We start from the raw sequence: 16937 nt of genomic DNA, 5'->3' as shown, positions 1-16937 counted from the left end.
GGGACGAGGGCCCAGCACCACGCAGCTCTCCGCGGTGCTGGCTCTCACGCCCGGCGCACCGACGCGTTTGGGCCGTTCGGCACGGCCCCGTGGCCTGGCACGGCACGGCTCGCCGGCACCGCGGCACGCCGCGGCGAGCCGGCACCGCTCCCTGGCACAGCACCGCGAGCCGGCACCGCTCCCTGGCACGCCGCGGCTCCCCGGCACGGCTCAGCCCTCTGGCACCGCTCCCCGGCGCACCGCGGCTCCCCGGCACGGCCACGCGGCCGCACCGCAGCCCCGAGCCCTGCGCCCGCAGGATGGGACCCACCGGAGGGGGGAAGGGGCGGCGGGGTGGGGCGAGGGGGTGCGGTACAGCCCCCCCGGGCCCCTCCGTGCCCCCCACCCCTCCCCGCGGCCCCCGCCTCGCCGCCAGCTCCGTCACGGTGTCAGCGCCCGCCCGCGACCCGCTGCGACAGCGGCAGCGGCGCCCGCGGCACCGCCGCCAAACCCTCCCGGCACGGCGCGGTGCCGGCGGCGAGGGACGGGGGGGGACACCGGCCCTTTTGGGTGGGGGGCTCGGGGCAGCAGCAGAGGCTGCCCCCCCCGGACCCCCCCAGCCAGGCTCGTCCCGCTGCGGCACGGCCCCGCGGCAGCCGGCCGGACGCCGGGCACGCTGCCCGAGCGCCGCGGTTTGGGGGGGGTTCTGGGACCCCCCCCCCTCCCGGGCACGGTGCGAGCACGCGGCGGTGCCGGTGGCTTCGCTTCCACGTGGCAGATCCCCCCCCCTCCCCAAAACCACGTCCCCCCCCACGTGTCCCCGTCCCCCCCCCCGTTTGCCCCCCGGCGTTTCGGCGCAGCGCCGGCCGCATCCCCACGGCCGTTGCACCGCACGCTGCGGCGCACATGCCCAGTCGGCACCGGCTGCCCAAAGCACCCCAAAACACCACTGTGCCCCCCCCCGGACCCCCCCCCGGGACCACCAGCACCCGGTGGGGATCCCCGCTTGGGGACGCGCTCCCGACCCAAGGGGGGGGTTTGGGGTTAAGGGGGTCCCGGTGAGGGGTCAGCACCAGAGACCCCAATCCCGTTCTGGGGGGGTACTGGGATAAAGGGACGGGGGGACCCCCCCTATCCCAGCACGGCCCCCCCAAACCGCGCGGCTCCGGGGCCAGGCAGGGACAGGGCACGGCCGCGGGGGGGGGCAGAGGGGGCCGGGGACCCAATGTGGGTCAGGGGGATGGGGCCGGGAATGGGGCCGGGGCCTGGCGCAGTGCAGGGGTGGGGGGACCAGGAGGGGGGGGCGGGGGGGGGACGGGGACCCCAAAATGGGGACGGGGACCCAGGACGGGGACAGGGACCCCAGGATGGGGATGGGGACGTGGTGCAGGGCAGGGGGACAGGGGCAGGGACCCCAGGACAGGGACGGGGACCCCAAGACAGGGATGGGGACCCCGGGATGGGGACGGGGACCCCAGGATGAGGATGGGGACAAGGTGCAGGGCAGGGGGGGGGACCCCAAAATGGGGATTGGGACCTGGTGCAGGGCAGGGGGACAGGGATGGGGACCCCAGGGCAGGAACTGGGACATGGCGCAGGGCAGGGATGTGGGGTCCGGGAGGAGGGCAGGGGGATGGGGACCCCAGAAAGGGAACGGGGACCCCGAGATGGGGACGGGGACGTGGTGCAGGGCAGGGGGATGGGGATGGGACCCCAGAACGGGGACGGGGACAAGGAGCTGGTGCTGGGCAGGGATCAGGGACCCAGTGTGGGGACAGGGCCGTGGTGTAGGGCAGGGGGACGGGGACCCCGTTTTGGAGACGGGGACCCCATTTTAGGGATGGGGACTCAGAGCAGCCCAAGGGGACGGGAACGGGGATGAGGACCCCGTTTTGGGGACGGGGACCCGAAGCAGGTCAAGGGGAAGGGAAGGGGGATGCGGCATTGGGATGGGGACGGGGACCCTGTTTTAGGGACAGGGATGTGGTGCAGGGCAGGGGGATGGGGACCCCATTTTGGGGATGGGGACCCGGAGCAGGTCAAGGGGACAGGAACGGGGATGGGGACCCCATTTTGGGGACAGGGACATGGCGCAGGACAGGGGAACGGGGATGGGGACCCCATTTTGGGGACAGGGACATGGCGCAGGACAGGGGAATGGGGATGGGGACCCCAGGACGGGGATGGGGACGTGGTGCATGGGGACGGGGACCCCATTTTGGGGATGGGGACCCGGAGCAGGGTCAAGGGGACAGGAACGGGGATGGGGACCCCATTTTGGGGATGAGGACCTGGTGTAAGTCAAGGGGATGGGAATGGGGATGGGGACCCCAGGCCAGGGATGGGGAACCCGGAATGGGGACAGGGACCCAGGAGAGGGACGGGAACCCCAGGAGAGGGACGGGAACCCCAGGACTGGGATGGGGACCCCAGGACTGGGATGGGGACCCCAGGATGGGGACGGAAACCCTAGCACTGGGATGGGGACCCCAGGACTGGGATGGGGACCCTGGAATGGGGACAGGGACCCCGGGATGGGGACGGGGACCCCAGGAGAGTGATGGGGACCCCAGGACTGGGATGGGGACCCTGGAATGGGGACAGGGACCCCAGGATGGGGACAGGGACCCCAGGAGAGGGATGGGGACCCCAGGACCAGGCTGGGTTCGTGGTGCAGGGCAGGGGAATGCATCCCCCGTTACGGGTCCAAGGACCCGGAGCCAGGCAGGGCGGGCAGGGGCGCAGCTCCCGCTTTGGGGCCGGGGTCCCGAGGAATGGGGGGGGGGGGGGGGGTCCCGGGGTGGGGGGGGTGGTCCCCCAAAGGATATGGCCATTCGGTGATCTTTTTGGCGTACTTCCTCACCACGTTGTCCTCGCTGAAGAGGAAGAGGGAGCGGTTGACGGTCAGGCAGTTCTGGCGCACGGGGATGGGGTTGTAGAGGGCCATGGTGCGGGCGCGCTGGGCCATCGACTGCTTGTACATCCTCTGCGCCCCGGGGGGGCCACCCTGACGGGCCCCCCCGGCGCCCCGACCCCCTGCGGCACCCACATTTGTCCCGGGGGGGCCGCCTGCCCCGTAGCGGGCCGGGGCCTCGTCGCCGAAGCGAGCCATGGAGCGAGAGCCAAGGGCCGGGGGGGGGGGGTGGGGGGGGGCGGGGGGGTCACGGTGGTGCCGAGGCCGGGGGGGGGGGGGGCAGGGGGGCCTCACATCCCATGGGATGCCCCGGGGGGGGGGGAGGGGTCAGGCGGCGGCGGGGGGGGCGGAGGGCGCGGGGGGCATCGTCCCCCCCCCCCTGCGCGTCCCCTTCCCCGGCGAGGGAGGGGAGCTGGGGCAGCCCCCCCCCGGAAAAAATGGAGCGTGGAGAGGTGGGGGGGGCACCCCCGGGGAGGGTGGGGGGCTGGGGGGGGGCAGAGCAGGTGGGGGGGGGGGAGATGCCCCAATGCAGCTGGAGGTGGGGGGGGGGCAGCACTCCCCCCGGCACCCCCCCAAAAATAAAAATAAAGGAGCCCCCCGGTGGGGTGGGGGGGCCCCGAGTGTGTCCCCCCCCTCCCCAAAAAAAGAGGGGGGGTCCTGGGGGGGGGGGGAAGAGAGAGGTGGGTGCAGGGGGGGTGAGGGTGGGGGGGTGAGGGGGGGGGGGGCAGCCCCCGGGGGGGCTGAGGGGGGGACGCGGGGGGGGGCCGAAAATCTGCTGGGCTCAGCGGGTTCGGCGCAGCGGCGCAGCGCGGCCCCCTCCCCCCCCGCGGCGCCCGCCCCAAAAAAAAAAAAGCCCCGGGGGCAGCAAAAAAAAAAAAAAAATGGGGGACCCCCCCCCCTGCGGGAAAGGGAAAGGAAATCGGAGGTCCTCCCCCCGCAGGAAAAAAAAAAAAAAAACACCAAAAAGAGAGCCCCAAAAATAGAAATCGCGCCCCCCTCCCCCAAAAATAGAAATCGCCCCCTCCCGGAAATAGAAACCCCCCAAAAATAGAAAGCGGCCCCGAAAAAAACGTAGAAACGGCCCAAAAGGTGAGCGACCCCCCCCCCAAAAAAAAAATAAATTTAAATCCCCCCCCCCCGGGCTTTAGGGGCTCCGGCCGCCGGCCGCTCTCACGCCGGCATCGCGGGGCCGCTGCGGCCCGGGGCTGCTGCCAAGGGCCCGGCGCTGCCGGTGCTGGTCCGGTGCTGGCCCGGTGCTGGCCCGGTGATGCCCGGTGCTGGCCCGGTGCTGGCCCGGTGCTGGCCCGGTGATGCCCGGTGCTGGTCCGGTGGTGCCCGGTGGTGGCCCGGTGATGCCCGGTGTTGTCCCGGTGTTGCCGGTTCTGGCCCGGTGCTGTCCCGGTGATGCCCGGTGGTGGCCAAGTGATGCCCGGTGCTGGCCCGGTGCTGGCCCGGTGCTGGTCCGGTGATGCCCGGTGCCAGCCCGGTGATGCCTGGTGCTGGTCCGGTGCTGCCAACGCTCGCCCGGTGCTGCCGGTGCCGGCCCGGTGCTGCCAACGCTCGCCCCGTCTGCTGGCCCCAGCGGTGCCCGCTCGGTGCCCGGCGGTGCCGGCGGTGGTGCCGGTGGTGCCGGTGGTGGTGCCGGTGGCGGTGCCGGTGGAGCCTTCGGCCTCAGCCCCGCATCATCTCGGCGTGGGGCGCAGCCAAGCCCGGCGCGGTGCCGGCGGCACAGAGCGGGGGGCCGCGGGGCCCGGCCGCCACCCCCCCATGGGGCTCCCCGGCGGCGGTGGTGGTGGTGATGAAGATGATGATGATGATGGTGGTGGCGGCGGGGATATGGAGGCTTCGTTCCCCTGTTCTTCCTCCTCCTCCTCCTCCTCCTCCTCCTCCTCCTCCTCCTCCTCCTCGCGGGTTACGGCTAAAATAAGCCCGGTGCTGGGGAGGGAGGGGGAGGAGGAGGAGGAGGGGAGGGGGAGGGGGGGGGGAGGAGGAGGAGGAGGGGGAGGAAGGTCTGATTCACCCATTCACCGATTCTTCACCGGCTCACTGGGAGCTGGGGCATGGCCGGGATCGGGCCCCGAGCGCGGGGGCTGGGGGGGTCCAGGGGGGTCGGGGGGGTCTGGGGGGGTCACAGGGGTCCAGGGGGGTCTGGGGGGGGGGTCTGGGAGGCATCTGGGGGTCCAGGGAGGTCCAGGGGGGCTCCAGGGGGGTCCACGGGGGGGCCGGGGGGGTCCAGGGTGGTCTGGGGGGTCCATGGGGGGGCCGGGGGGGGGCCAGGGGGGGCTGGGGCACGGATCCGGGCAGGGGGTGCACGGGCAAGGGGTGAGGGGGCAAGGGTGTAAAGGGCCGCGTGCAAATGGGGCGGGGGGGAGGGCGTGGGAATGGTGTAAATGGTGCAAGGGTGCACAGCGCCACGTGCAAATGGGTGCGGGGGGGGCAGGGGTGTGCAAACCCATGGTGTAAATGGTGCCAAGGCGTGCAGGACCACGTGCGAATGGGTGCAGGACGGGTAGGGTGGTGCAAATGCACGGTGTAAAGTGTGCAAGGGTGCAAAGTGCCAGGCGCAGACGCGTGCGGGAGGTGCGGGGTGCGCGCAAGCACGGGCAGGATGAGTGCAAGGGCGCTCAGGACAACGTGCAAACGCACGCAGGGGGTGCAAACCCACGGTGTAAGCGTGCAAGGGCGCGCAGGACAACATGCAAACGCACGCAGGGTGTGCAACACCATGGTGTAAGTGTGCAAGGGCGCGCAGGACAACATGCAAACGCACGCAGGGTGTGCAACACCCATGGTGTAAGTGTGCAAGGGCACGCAGGACAACGTGCAAACGCGTGCAGGGGGTGCACGAGCGCGGGCAGGATGCGTGCAAGGGCGCCCGGGACACAACGGGCACGCGTGTGCACAGCCCCGTGTGCCATGGCGGGGGGGGGGGGGAGGGGGGGGCAAGGGGTGTGCACACGTGCGTGCAAGGCTGGGCACGACCAGGCACACGCGCAGCCCCAGGCAGCCCCCACACGTGCCCCCCGCCCGCCCCAGCGTCCCCATCCCCAGAACGGCCCCAAAACGTCCCCCAAACATCCCCCCAAATGTCCCCAAAACGTCCCCCAAATGTGCCCCAAAATGTGCCCCCAAACCTCCCCCAAATGTCCCCAAAACGGTCCCAAAAAATGTTCCCAAAAGTCCCCAAATGTGCCCAAAAATGTGCCCCCAAACGTGCCCCCAAATGTCCCCCAAAATGTCCCCAAAACGTCCCCAAATGTGCCCAAAAATGTGCCCCCAAACATGCCCCAAACGTCCCAAAAACGTGCCCCAAATGTCCCCAAAACGGCCCCAAAGCGTCCCCTAAATGTCCCCCAAGCGTCCCGAAAATGTGCCCAAAGTGTGCTCCCAAAGTCCCCAAATTGTCCCCCCAAATATCCCCCCAAAACATCCCCAAAACGTCCCCAAAATGTCCCCCAAACGTCCCCATCTGTCCCACAGACCCCACTCTCGGGGAGACTTCGGGTGCAGGTTTGGGGGATTTGGGGGGATTTGGGGGGCGGGGAATGGGGACAGGGGATTTGGGGCTGGGGGTGTTTTGGGGTGCGGGTTTTGGGGCTGGGGGATTTGGGGACGGGGGGATTTGGAGACAGGATTTGGGGTTGGGGTGCTTTGGGGACGGGGGATTTGGGGTTGGGGGGATTTGGGGTTGAGGGGGGATTTGGGGTTGGGGGGATTTGGGGTGCGGGATTTGGGGATGGGAGTTTTGGACAGGGGGATTTGGGGATGGGGAATCTGGGGTTGGGGGGATTTGGGGTGCAGGATTTGGGGATGGGGGTGCTTTGGGGACGGGGGATTTGGGGACGGGGAAATTGGGGTTGGGGGGGTTTGGGGTTGGGAGGATTTGGGGTGCAGGATTTGGGGATGGGATTTGGGGATGAGGAATTTGGGGTTGGGGGGATTTGGGGTGCAGACTTTGGGGATGGGATTTCGGGACAGGGGATTTGGGGACAGGGGGATTTGGGGTTGGGGGGCGATTTGGGGTTGGGGGGATTTGGGTGTGGGATTTGGGGTGCAGGATTTGGGGACAGGGGATTTGGGGATGAGGAATTCGGGGAGGGGGGGATTTGGGGTTGGGGGGATTTGGGGTGCGGGATTTGGGGACGGGGGGGATTTGGGGACGGGGGGAATTGGGGTTGGGGGGTTTGGGGGTTGGGGGGATTTGGGGTGCAGGATTTGGGGATGGGATTTGGGGATGAGGAATTTGGGGATGAGGAATTTGGGGTTGGGGGATTTGGGGTGCGGGATTTGGGGACAGGGGGAATTTGGGGACGGGGGCGTTTGGGGACAGGGGGCTGGGTATGAGCCATGCCGGCGGCAGCCCCGCGGCCCCCCCGCGCCCCCATAAGCGGGTCGCGGCCCCCCCCCCGGCCCCCCCCTGACGTCAGCCCCTTTGTCCGAGCCTTTTGTCCCGCGGCCGCCGCGGGGCTGGGGGCGGGCGGGACCCCCCCGCGGGACCCCCCCCGCGCCGCTTTCACCATTTCCGCGCCTTTTTGCCCCAGAAAAGCGCAGCGCCCCGGGCTGCCGGCTGCGGCCGAGCTGCAGGAGCGGGGCGGGGGGGGGGGGGCAGAGAGGGGGGGTCCCCGGCGGGGTTGTCCCCACGGGGGGGGGGAGGTCGGGTGCCCCCTCCCAGCACCGGGGACCCCAAAACACCCGGCGGGGGGGCGCACGGGGGGATGGCACGAGGCGGCACGGCCCCATATGAGTGTGCACGGCCCTAAATGCGTGTGCACAGCCCATTTACGTGTGCACGGCCCCATTTACGTGTGCACGGCCCCATATGAGTGTGCACGGCCCCATTTACGTGTGCACAGCCCCATTTATGTGTGCACGGCCCCACATGAGTGTGCACAGCCCCATTTATGTGTGCACGGCCCCATTTATGTGTGCACGGCCCCACATGAGTGTGCACAGCCCCATTTGTGTGTGCACGGCCCCATTTATGTGTGCACGGCCCCACATGAGTGTGCACGGCCCCATTTGTGTGTGCACGGCCCCATTTATGTGTGCACGGCCCCACATGAGTGTGCACGGGCCCCATTTGTGTGTGCACGGCCCCATTTATGTGTGCACGGCCCATATGAGTGTGCACAGCCCCATTTACGTGTGCACGGCCCCACATGAGTGTGCACGGCCCTAAATGCGTGTGCACAGCCCCATTTATGTGTGCACGGCCCCATATGAGTGTGCACAGCCCCATTTACGTGTGCACGGCCCCATTTACGTGTGCCCGGCCCCATTTGAGTGTGCACGGCCCCATTTACGTGTGCACGGCCCCATTTATGTGTGCACGGCCCCATTTGAGTGTGCACGGCCCCATTTACGTGTGCACGGCCCCATATGAGTGTGCACGGCCCCATTTACGTGTGCACGGCCCCATTTACGTGTGCACGGCCCCACATGAGTGTGCACAGCCCCATTTATGTGTGCACAGCCCCATTTATGTGTGCACGGCCCCATTTTGTGTGCACGGCCCCATATGAGTGTGCACGGCCCCATTTATGTGTGCACGGCCCCATTTACGTGTGCACGGCCCCACATGAGTGTGCACGGCCCCACATGAGTGTGCATAAATGAGTTTATGTGTGCACAGCCCCATATGAGTGTGCCAGCCCCATATGAGTGTGCACGGCCCCATTTATGTGTGCACGGCCCCATATGTGCACAGCCCCATTGAGTACGGCCCTGTGTGCACAGCCCCATTTATGACGGCCCCATATGTGTGCACAGCCCCATATGAGTGTGCACGGGCCCACGTGCACAGCCCCTTTATGTGTGCACGGCCCATGAGTGTGCCAGCCCCATATGAGTGTGCACGGCCCTAAATGCGTGTGCACAGCCCCATTTAGTGTGCACGGCCCATATGAGTGTGCACAGCCCCATATGAGTGTGCACGGCCCTAAATGCGTGTGCACAGCCCCATTTATGTGTGCACGGCCCCATATGAGTGTGTACAGCCCTAAATGCGTGTGCATGGCCCCACACGCATGTGCACAGCCCCATACGTGTGTGCACGGCCCACATGTGTGTGCTCAGCCCATGTGTGTGCGCACAGCCCCACGGGTGTGCACGGCCCTATGTGTGTGCGCACAGCCCCACACGCATGTGCATGGCCCCAAATGTGTGTGCACGGCCCCGTATGAGTGTGCACGGCCCCGTATGAGTGTGTACAGCCCTAAATGCGTGTGCACGGCCCCACGGGTGTGCATGGCCCCACACGCATGTGCACAGCCCCATACGTGTGTGCACGGCCCCATATGCGTGTGCTCAGCCCCATGTGTGTGCGCACAGCCCCACACGCATGTGCATGGCCCCAAATGTGTGTGCACGGCCCCGTATGAGTGTGCACAGCCCTATGTATGTGTGCATGGCCCCACACACGTGTCCCCAGCCCCACACACGTGTCCCCAGCCCCACATGCGTGTCCCCGGCCCCACACACGTGTGCCCAGCCCCACACGTGTGTGCTCGGCCCCACACACATGTGCCCGTCCCCACACATGTTTCCCCAGCCCCACACGCGTGTCCCCAGCCCCACACGCGTGTGCCCGGCCGCCCCCGCAGCCCCAGCACCTTCCTGGCCGGCCGCCGGAGCAGCTGCGGCCCCGTGCCAGCACCACCGGCCCCCACCAAACACGGGGAACCCCCCCCAAAAAAAAAATCCCCCCCCCCGCAGCCCCCAGCCGCCCCCACCGGAGGGATGGGGGTCGTGGGGGGGGGGGGGGGGGGTCTGGGGGTCTCAGCCCCACACGCGGTGGGGCAGGATGCGGCCGGGGCTGGCGGCGTGCCCCGAGCAGACGGGGCCTCACGCTGCGCCGGCAGCCGGTGCGGGGCCGGGGGGCCGGGGGGGCCAGATCCGGCCCCGGTCCCGGGATGGTGCTGGGGGGGTGAGGGGGGTAAATGGGGGGGCTGGGGGGCTAGGGGTGCCCCCCAGCCCCCTGTGGCCGCATCCTGCACCGGGCATCCGCAGCGCTGGGCCTGGGGTCCCCAAGGTCCTCCATGTGCCCCCCCGTGGCTGTGTGTCCCCCCCATGTCCCTCTGTCCCCCCCATGTCCCTCTGTCCCCCCCATGTCCCTCTGTCCCCCCCATGTCCCTCTGTCCCCCATGTGCCTCTGTCCCCCCATGTCCCTCTGTCCCCCCCATGTCCCTCTGTCCCCCCCATGTCCCTCTGTCCCCCCACACGTCCCTCTGTCCCCCCCATGTCCCTCTGTCCCCCCCCATGTCCCTCTGTCCCCCCCATGTCCCTCTGTCCCCCCCGCCATGTCCCTCTGTCCCCCCCATGTCCCTCTGTCCCCCCCCAGGATCGCCCCGTCCCCAAACCTGGTTCCCGGGGCTCTTTCGCTGGGGGGGGACGGAGACCCCGGGGACCCCCCAGGATGGGGACACGGCACCGACAGCCCCGGTCCGTCCGTGTGTCGGTTGGGGACCCAAATTTGGGGACGGGGACAAGGAAGGGGAGGGGGATGGGGACGGGGACACCCCCATCACTCCTGGACGTGGGGACCCCAAATCTGGGGACAGGGACGGGGACGGGGACGGGGACAGTGACGGGGACCCCCCCGTCACAATGGTGGGCCTGGGGACCCCAAATTTGGGGACAGGGACAGGGACAAGGATGGGGACGGGGCAGAGACGTGATTACCGGGGATGTGACCTCATTACCGGAGGTGTGACATCATTACCGGGGGTGTGACCTCATTACCGGGGGTGTGACCTCATTACGGGGGTGTGACCTCATTACTGGGGGTGTGACCTCATTACAGGAGGTGTGACCTCATTACTGCAGTGTGACCTCATTACCAGAGGTGTGACGTCATTAGCAGAGGTGTGGCCTCATTACTGGAGGTGTGCTATCATTAGGAGGGTGTGATGTCATTACCGGGGATGTGACCTCGTTACTAGAGGTGTGACGTCATTACTGGAGGTGTGATGTCATTAGGAGGGTGTGACCTCATTACCGGAGGTGTGACCTTATTACCAGGGGTGTGACCTCGTTACTGGAGGAGTGACGTCATTAGCAGAGGTGTGATGCCATTAGCAGGCTGTGACCTCATTACTGGGGTGTGACGTCATTACTGGAGGTGTGATGTCATTAGGAGGGTGTGACCTCATTACCAGAGGTGTGACCTTATTACCAGGGGTGTGACCTCGTTACTGGAGGAGTGACGTCATTAGCAGAGGTGTGATGCCATTAGCGGGCTGTGACCTCATTACTGAGGGTGTGATGTCATTAGCAGGCTGTGACCTCATTACTGAGGGTGTGATGTCATTAGCGGGCTGTGACCTCATTACTGGGGTGTGACGTCATTACTGGAGGTGTGATGTCATTACCGAGGCTGTGACCCCGCTGCTGACAAACTTTCCATGGGCCTGGCCCCGCACTGGGGTCTCACCCCCCCCCTTCCCATTTTGCCCATTCTTTGACGTTCTTCCCCCAAAACCCCAGCCCATCCCCGAGGGCCACGAGGCCGGGACAGCCCCGTCCTGGTGTCCCCCCGTGCCATCGAGGGCCTGGTGGTGGCCCTGGGGCCTGCTGGTGGCACTGGGGCCTACTGGTGGCCCTGGGGCCTGCTGGTGGTGGGGCCCGTTGCTATGGGGCCCCGTTGCCATGGTGCCCGTCTCCATGGTTCCCGTTGCCATGGGCAGCCGTAAAGCAGCGCCGCCGCAGCGCCTGGCTGCCCCGCGGCCCGTTGCAAGGACCGGCCGTGGGGCGCCGTTGTCATGGTGCCCCGTTGCCATGGGAACCGTTGCCACGGGCAGCCGCGGGTGAGCGCTGCGGCGGCGGCGGGGGCGGTGCCGGAAGCGGGTGAGGCCCCGCCCCGTTTGGGGGCCGTGACGTCACTGGCCGCCTGGTGACGTAGCGGAAGAGGCGGGGCGCGAGGAGCGGAGCAGGAAGAGGTCGGTGGGGCGGGGGGGAGGGGCCGGGACCAGTAAGGGCGGGGGGGGAACTGGGAGGCTCCCAGTGCGGACTGGGGGGCGCGGGGCTCGGACTGGGGGCTCCCAGTCCGTACTGGTGGCCGCCAGCCCCATACTGGGGGGTCCTGCCCCAGTCCTTACTGGTGGCTCCCAGTCCCATACTGGTTTCCCAGTCCCGTACTGGTTTCCCCCAGTCCCTTACTGGTGTGCCCCCAGTCCCCTTACTGGTGTGCCCCCGTCCCCATACTGGTTCCCCCAGCCCCTTACTGGTTTCCCCCCAGCCCCTTACTGGTTTCCCCCCGGCCCCTTACTGGTTTCCCCCGGCCCCTTACTGGTTTCCCCCCGGCCCCTTACTGGTTTCCCCCTGGCCCCTTACTGGTGTGCCCCCGGCCCCTTACTGGTGTGCCCCTAGCCCCTTACTGGTTTCCCCCCATCCCTTACTGGTGTGCCCCCGAGCCCGTTACTGGTTCCCCCAGCCCCTTACTGGTTTCCCCCATCCCTTACTGGTGTGCCCCGAGCCCCTTACTGGTTCCCCCAGCCCCTTACTGGTTTCCCCCCAGCCCCTTACTGGTGTGCCCCCAGTCCCTTACTGGTGTGACCCCAGCCCCTTACTGGTGCGCCCCAGCCCCTTACTGGTTCCCCCCATCCCTTACTGGTTTCCCCCCAGTCCCTTACTGGTTTCCAGCAGCCGCCCGTTGCCCCCCAGCTCCCCCAGTCCCGGGGGCTCCGGAGACCAGCGCCATGGTGAGTGTGGGGGGGGCTGAGCCTCCTCCCCCTTCCCCTCCCCCCTTCCCCTTAACCCCCCCGGCCTTTGGGGACCCCCTGGGACCCCCGGGACACCCCTGGGACCCCTTGGGGACCCCCAGAACCCTTGGGGACCCCTCTGGGACCCTTGAGGACCCCCCCAAGGCCCCCCCCAGACCCTCGGGGACCCCCCCAGGGACTCCCCTGGGACCCTCGACGACCCCCCTGAGACCCCCTTGGGACCCTCAGGGACCCCCCCCCCAAGCCCCCCAGCCTTTGGGGACCCCCCGGGACCCCACCCCGGAACCCTTGGGGACACCCCGGGACCCCCCGGCACCCCCCAGGACCCCCAGGACCCTCCTGAGACCCTCAGGGACCCCCCCCCGGACCCCTCAAGGACCCCTACGGAACCCTTGGGGAGCCCCCAGGGACTCCCAGAACCCCCCTAGGCCCTTGGGAACCCTCCTGGGACCCCCGGGACGCTTGGGGACCCCGGGACCCCCAGGACCCCCTCGGGCCCCCCCCCGGGCCCCCCCCTCATTTCTGACCCCCCCCCCCGCAGGGCGAGCGCAAGGGCACCAACAAGTACTACCCGCCCGACTTCGACCCGGCCAAGGTGAGTTTGGGGGATTTGGGGGGGGGGTGGGGGGTCTGGGGGGCTGCGACCCCCCTTACACCCCCCTGTGGCCCCCCCCCCCAGCATGGCTCCCTCAACAAGTACCACGGCAGCCACCCCCTGCGCGAGCGCGCCCGCAAGCTGGCCCAGGGCATCCTGGTCATCAGGTGAGGGCGGGGGGGGGGGGGGGGGGGTTGGGGTTTTGGGGGGTTTTTGGGGATGGGGGGGTCTCTGCCCCCCCCCCCCCCCACGCCCTGATGGGGTCGCGTTGTGCCCCCCCCCCCCCCCCCAGGTTTGAGATGCCCTACAACGTCTGGTGCGACGGCTGCCAGAACCACATCGGGATGGGTGAGGTGTCCCCGGGTCCCCCCCGTGTCCCCCCAATGTCACCGTGTCCCCCCGTGTCCCCCCCAATGTCACCGTGTCCCCCCCGTGTCCCCAAAATCCCCCTGTCCCCCCCGTGTCCCCCCAATGTCACCGTGTCCCACCCCCGTCCCCAAAATCCCCCTGTCCCCCCCGTGTCTCCCCCAGCGTCCCCCTGTCCCAGACAGCCCCCCGTGTTCCCCAATGTCCCCAACGTCCCCGTGTCCCCCCTGCCCCCCCGTGCCCCCCAGTGTCCCCAACACCCCCCCAGTGTCCCTCTAATGTCCCTGCAACGTGTCCTGTGTCCCCCATGTCCCCCATATCTCGTGCCCCCCAATGTCCCCCCCATGTCCCCCAGTGTCCCCCCACACCCCCAGTGTCCCCCCAGTGTCCCCCATATCCCGTGCCCCCCCAATGTCCCCAACACCCCCAGTGTCCCCCCAGTGTCCCCCATATCCCGTGTCCCCCCCATGTCCCCCAGTGTCCCCCCACACCCTCAATGTCCCCCCCATGTCCCCCCAGTGTCCCCCCCATGTCCCCCATTTCCCCCGTGTCCCCCCATGCCCCCGGTGTCCCTTCAATCTGTCCCCGTGTCCCCCCCACCCCAATGTCCCCCCCCCGTCCCCCCGTGTCCCCCCCCATACCCACCCCCTCTCCCCGCAGGCGTCCGCTACAACGCCGAGAAGAAGAAGGTGGGCGCCTACTACACCACCCCCATCTACAGGTAGGGGGGGGCTCTGGGGGGCCGGGGGGCTCTGGGGGTCGGGGGGCTCTGGGGGTCGGGGGGGCTCTGGGTCCCCGGGGGGCCCGGGGACCCGTGGTGACCGGGGGGGGGCCGCGCAGGTTCCGCATGAGGTGCCACCTCTGCTCCCACCCCATCGAGCTGCAGACCGACCCCGCCGGCTGCGACTACGCCATCGTCAGCGGCGCGCGGCGCAAGGAGGAGCGCTGGGACATGCGGGACAACAGCCAGGTGCTGCCCACCGGTGAGGGCCCCCCGGCACCCCCTGGCACCCCCTGTCACCTCCCGGCCCCTCCAGCCCCGTCCCGTCCCATCCCCTCTATCCCTGTCCCCTCCATCCTCGTCCCCGTCCCCGTCTGTCCCCTCCTGGCCCTGTCCTGTCCATCCCTGTCCCCTCTGTCCCTTCTGTCCCCATCCATCCCCCTCCCATCCCCTCTGTCCCCTCTGTCCCCTCCATCCCTGTCCCATTTGTCCCCTCCCATCCCGTCTGTCCCCTCCATCCCTATCCTGCCTGTCCCCTCCTTCCCTGTCCCATCCCCTCCATCCCTGTCCCCTCCTTTTCCCCTCTGTCCCCATCCCGTCCCCTCCATCCCTGTCCCATTTGTCCCCTCCTGTGCTCTCCATCCCTGCCCTTTCCCTCTCCTCTGTCCCTGTCCTATCCCCTCCATCCCTGTCCCCTCTTGTCCCCCTCATCCCCGTCCTGTGTCCTCCACTCCCCGTCCCCTCCGTCCCCTCCACCCCCTCCTGTCCCCTCTGTCCTCTCCATCCCTGCCCTGTTGTCCCCTCCCCTCCATCCCCTCCTGTCCCCTCTGTCCCCATCCCATGCCCTCCATTCCTGTCCCTCCTGTCCCCTCCATCCCCTCCTGTCCCCTCTGTCCCCTCTGTCCCCTCCATCCCTGTCCTGTTGTCCCCTCCATTCCTGTCCCCTCCGTGCCCTCCATCCCTGTCCCATCCCCTCCTGTCCCCTCTTGTCCCCGTCCCCATCCCATCCGTTCCATTTCTGTCCCACTCGTCCCCTCCATCCCCATCACTCCTGTCCCATCCCCTCTGCCCCCTCCTGTCCCCTCCGTCCCCATCCCATGCCCTCCATCCCTGTCCCACATCTCCCCTCCATCCCCTCCTGTCCCCTCTGTCCCCTCCACTCCTGTCCCCTCCGTCCCCTCCATCCCTGTCCCCCTGTCCCCATCCCAGGGGCCGAGCAGTAGGCGCGGCTGGCGGCGGACACCATGTACTGCCTGGGGTCCTCCATCCCTGTCCTGTTGTCCCCTCCATTCCTGTCCCCTCCATGCCCTCCATCCCTGTCCCATCCCCTCCATCCTCTCCTGTCCCCTCTTGTCCCCGTCCCCTCCATTCCTGTCCCACCCGTCCCCTCTGTCCCCATCCCCATCCCTCCTGTCCCCTCCGTCCCCATCCCATGCCCTCCATCCCTGTCCCACCTGTCCCCTCCGTCCCCTCCATCCCTGTCCCATCCCTGTCCCGTCCCCTCCATCCCCTCCTGTCCCCTCCATCCCTGTCCCATCCCCTCCTGTCCCCTCCGTCCCCATCCCATGCCCTCCATCCCTGTCCCATCCCCTCCATCCCCTCCTGTCCCCTCTTGTCCCCCTCCCCATCCCATCCCCTCCATTCCTGTCCCACCCGTCCCCTCTGTCCCCATCCCATCACTCCTGTCCCCTCCATCCCTGTCCCCCCTGTCCCCGTCCCAGGGGCCGAGGAGCAGGCGCGGCTGGCGGCGGACGCCATGTACCGCCTGGAGCACGGCGCGGCCGACCGGGCGGTGCTGCAGCGCGCGGCGCCCACGCTGGCCTCGCTGCAGGAGGCGCAGAGCGCCTGGAGGGACGACTTCGGCCTCAACAGCATGCTGCGGCGGCGCTTCAGGGTACGGACACACCCCCACCCCCCCCCCAAAAAAAAAAACACCCGCCCCCCGAGGCGCCCCGGGGGTCCCCACGGGCTCCGGTCCCCGCAGGAGGAGAAGGCGGCGCAGCGCGAGGAGGAGGAGGAGGCCGAAGGCCGGGCGAAGGTGGGGCTGCGCCTGCCGCTGCTGCGCGAGGACGAGGCCGACCGGCGCCTGGCCGCGCTGCTCAAGCTCCACAGCCCCGATTGTACGTGGGGGGGGGGGCCGGGGGGTCCCGGGGGGGTCAGCAGGGCCCTGACCCCCCCCCCCCCACCTTATGTCTGTCCCCCCCAGCCTACGAGGAGAAGCAGCGCATGAAGCGGACCCAGATCTGCGCCCGCTCCTGGTTCGCCCCCCCCGCCGCCGCCGCTGCCCCCCCGGGGACGCCCGGAGCCGTGCGGGGACGCGGGGGTCCCCTCTGCTGCTGCCCCCCCCGCCGCCGAGCCCCGGGCCCAGCCCCGCCGTGCTGGGCATCGTCCGGCGCCGCGGCGGGGAGGGGCTTCGGGCGGCCCCCGCGGCCAAGGGGGCCCCCCCTGCCCAGGAGCCCCCCACCCAGGCCCCCCTGCCCAGGACCCCCCACCCAACCCCCCCTGCCCAGACCCCCCTGCCTCCCTCGTCGCCGATTACTCAGGCTCAAGCTCCGAGGCTGAGAGCACCTGAGGGGGGGTCCCGGGGGGGGTCCCGGCCCTCCTGGGGGGGGTCCTGGCCCTCCTGGGGGGTCTGGGGAGATT

General features: G+C 68.9%; 2 protein-coding genes across 2 annotated transcripts in view; one reads left to right on the top strand and one right to left on the bottom strand.

The window, feature by feature from the left end:
- Positions 1-3105, bottom strand: part of CACNA1A (calcium voltage-gated channel subunit alpha1 A) — a 35758-nt gene extending 32653 nt beyond the window's left edge. Inside the window, 1 exon segment of the mRNA XM_066986468.1 lies at positions 2810-3105. Within this exon segment, the coding sequence (XP_066842569.1) occupies positions 2810-3091 (282 nt within the window). The 5' untranslated portion in view covers positions 3092-3105.
- Positions 3106-11708: 8603 nt separating this feature from the next.
- YJU2B (YJU2 splicing factor homolog B) lies at positions 11709-16856 on the top strand. The gene is made up of 10 exons (XM_066986406.1): positions 11709-11829; positions 12515-12591; positions 13154-13207; positions 13292-13374; positions 13500-13555; positions 14234-14294; positions 14414-14556; positions 16016-16188; positions 16279-16414; positions 16501-16856. Exons 2-10 carry the CDS (start codon positions 12589-12591, stop codon positions 16854-16856), a joined length of 1065 nt encoding a protein of 354 aa, XP_066842507.1. The 5' UTR covers positions 11709-11829; positions 12515-12588.
- The last annotated feature ends 81 nt before the right edge of the window (positions 16857-16937 follow it).

The sequence above is a fragment of the Anser cygnoides genome, chromosome 34, assembly GCF_040182565.1.
Source record: "Anser cygnoides isolate HZ-2024a breed goose chromosome 34, Taihu_goose_T2T_genome, whole genome shotgun sequence".
NCBI classification, from domain to species: Eukaryota; Metazoa; Chordata; class Aves; order Anseriformes; family Anatidae; genus Anser; species Anser cygnoides.
This window is presented reverse-complemented; position numbering and strand designations above follow the sequence as displayed.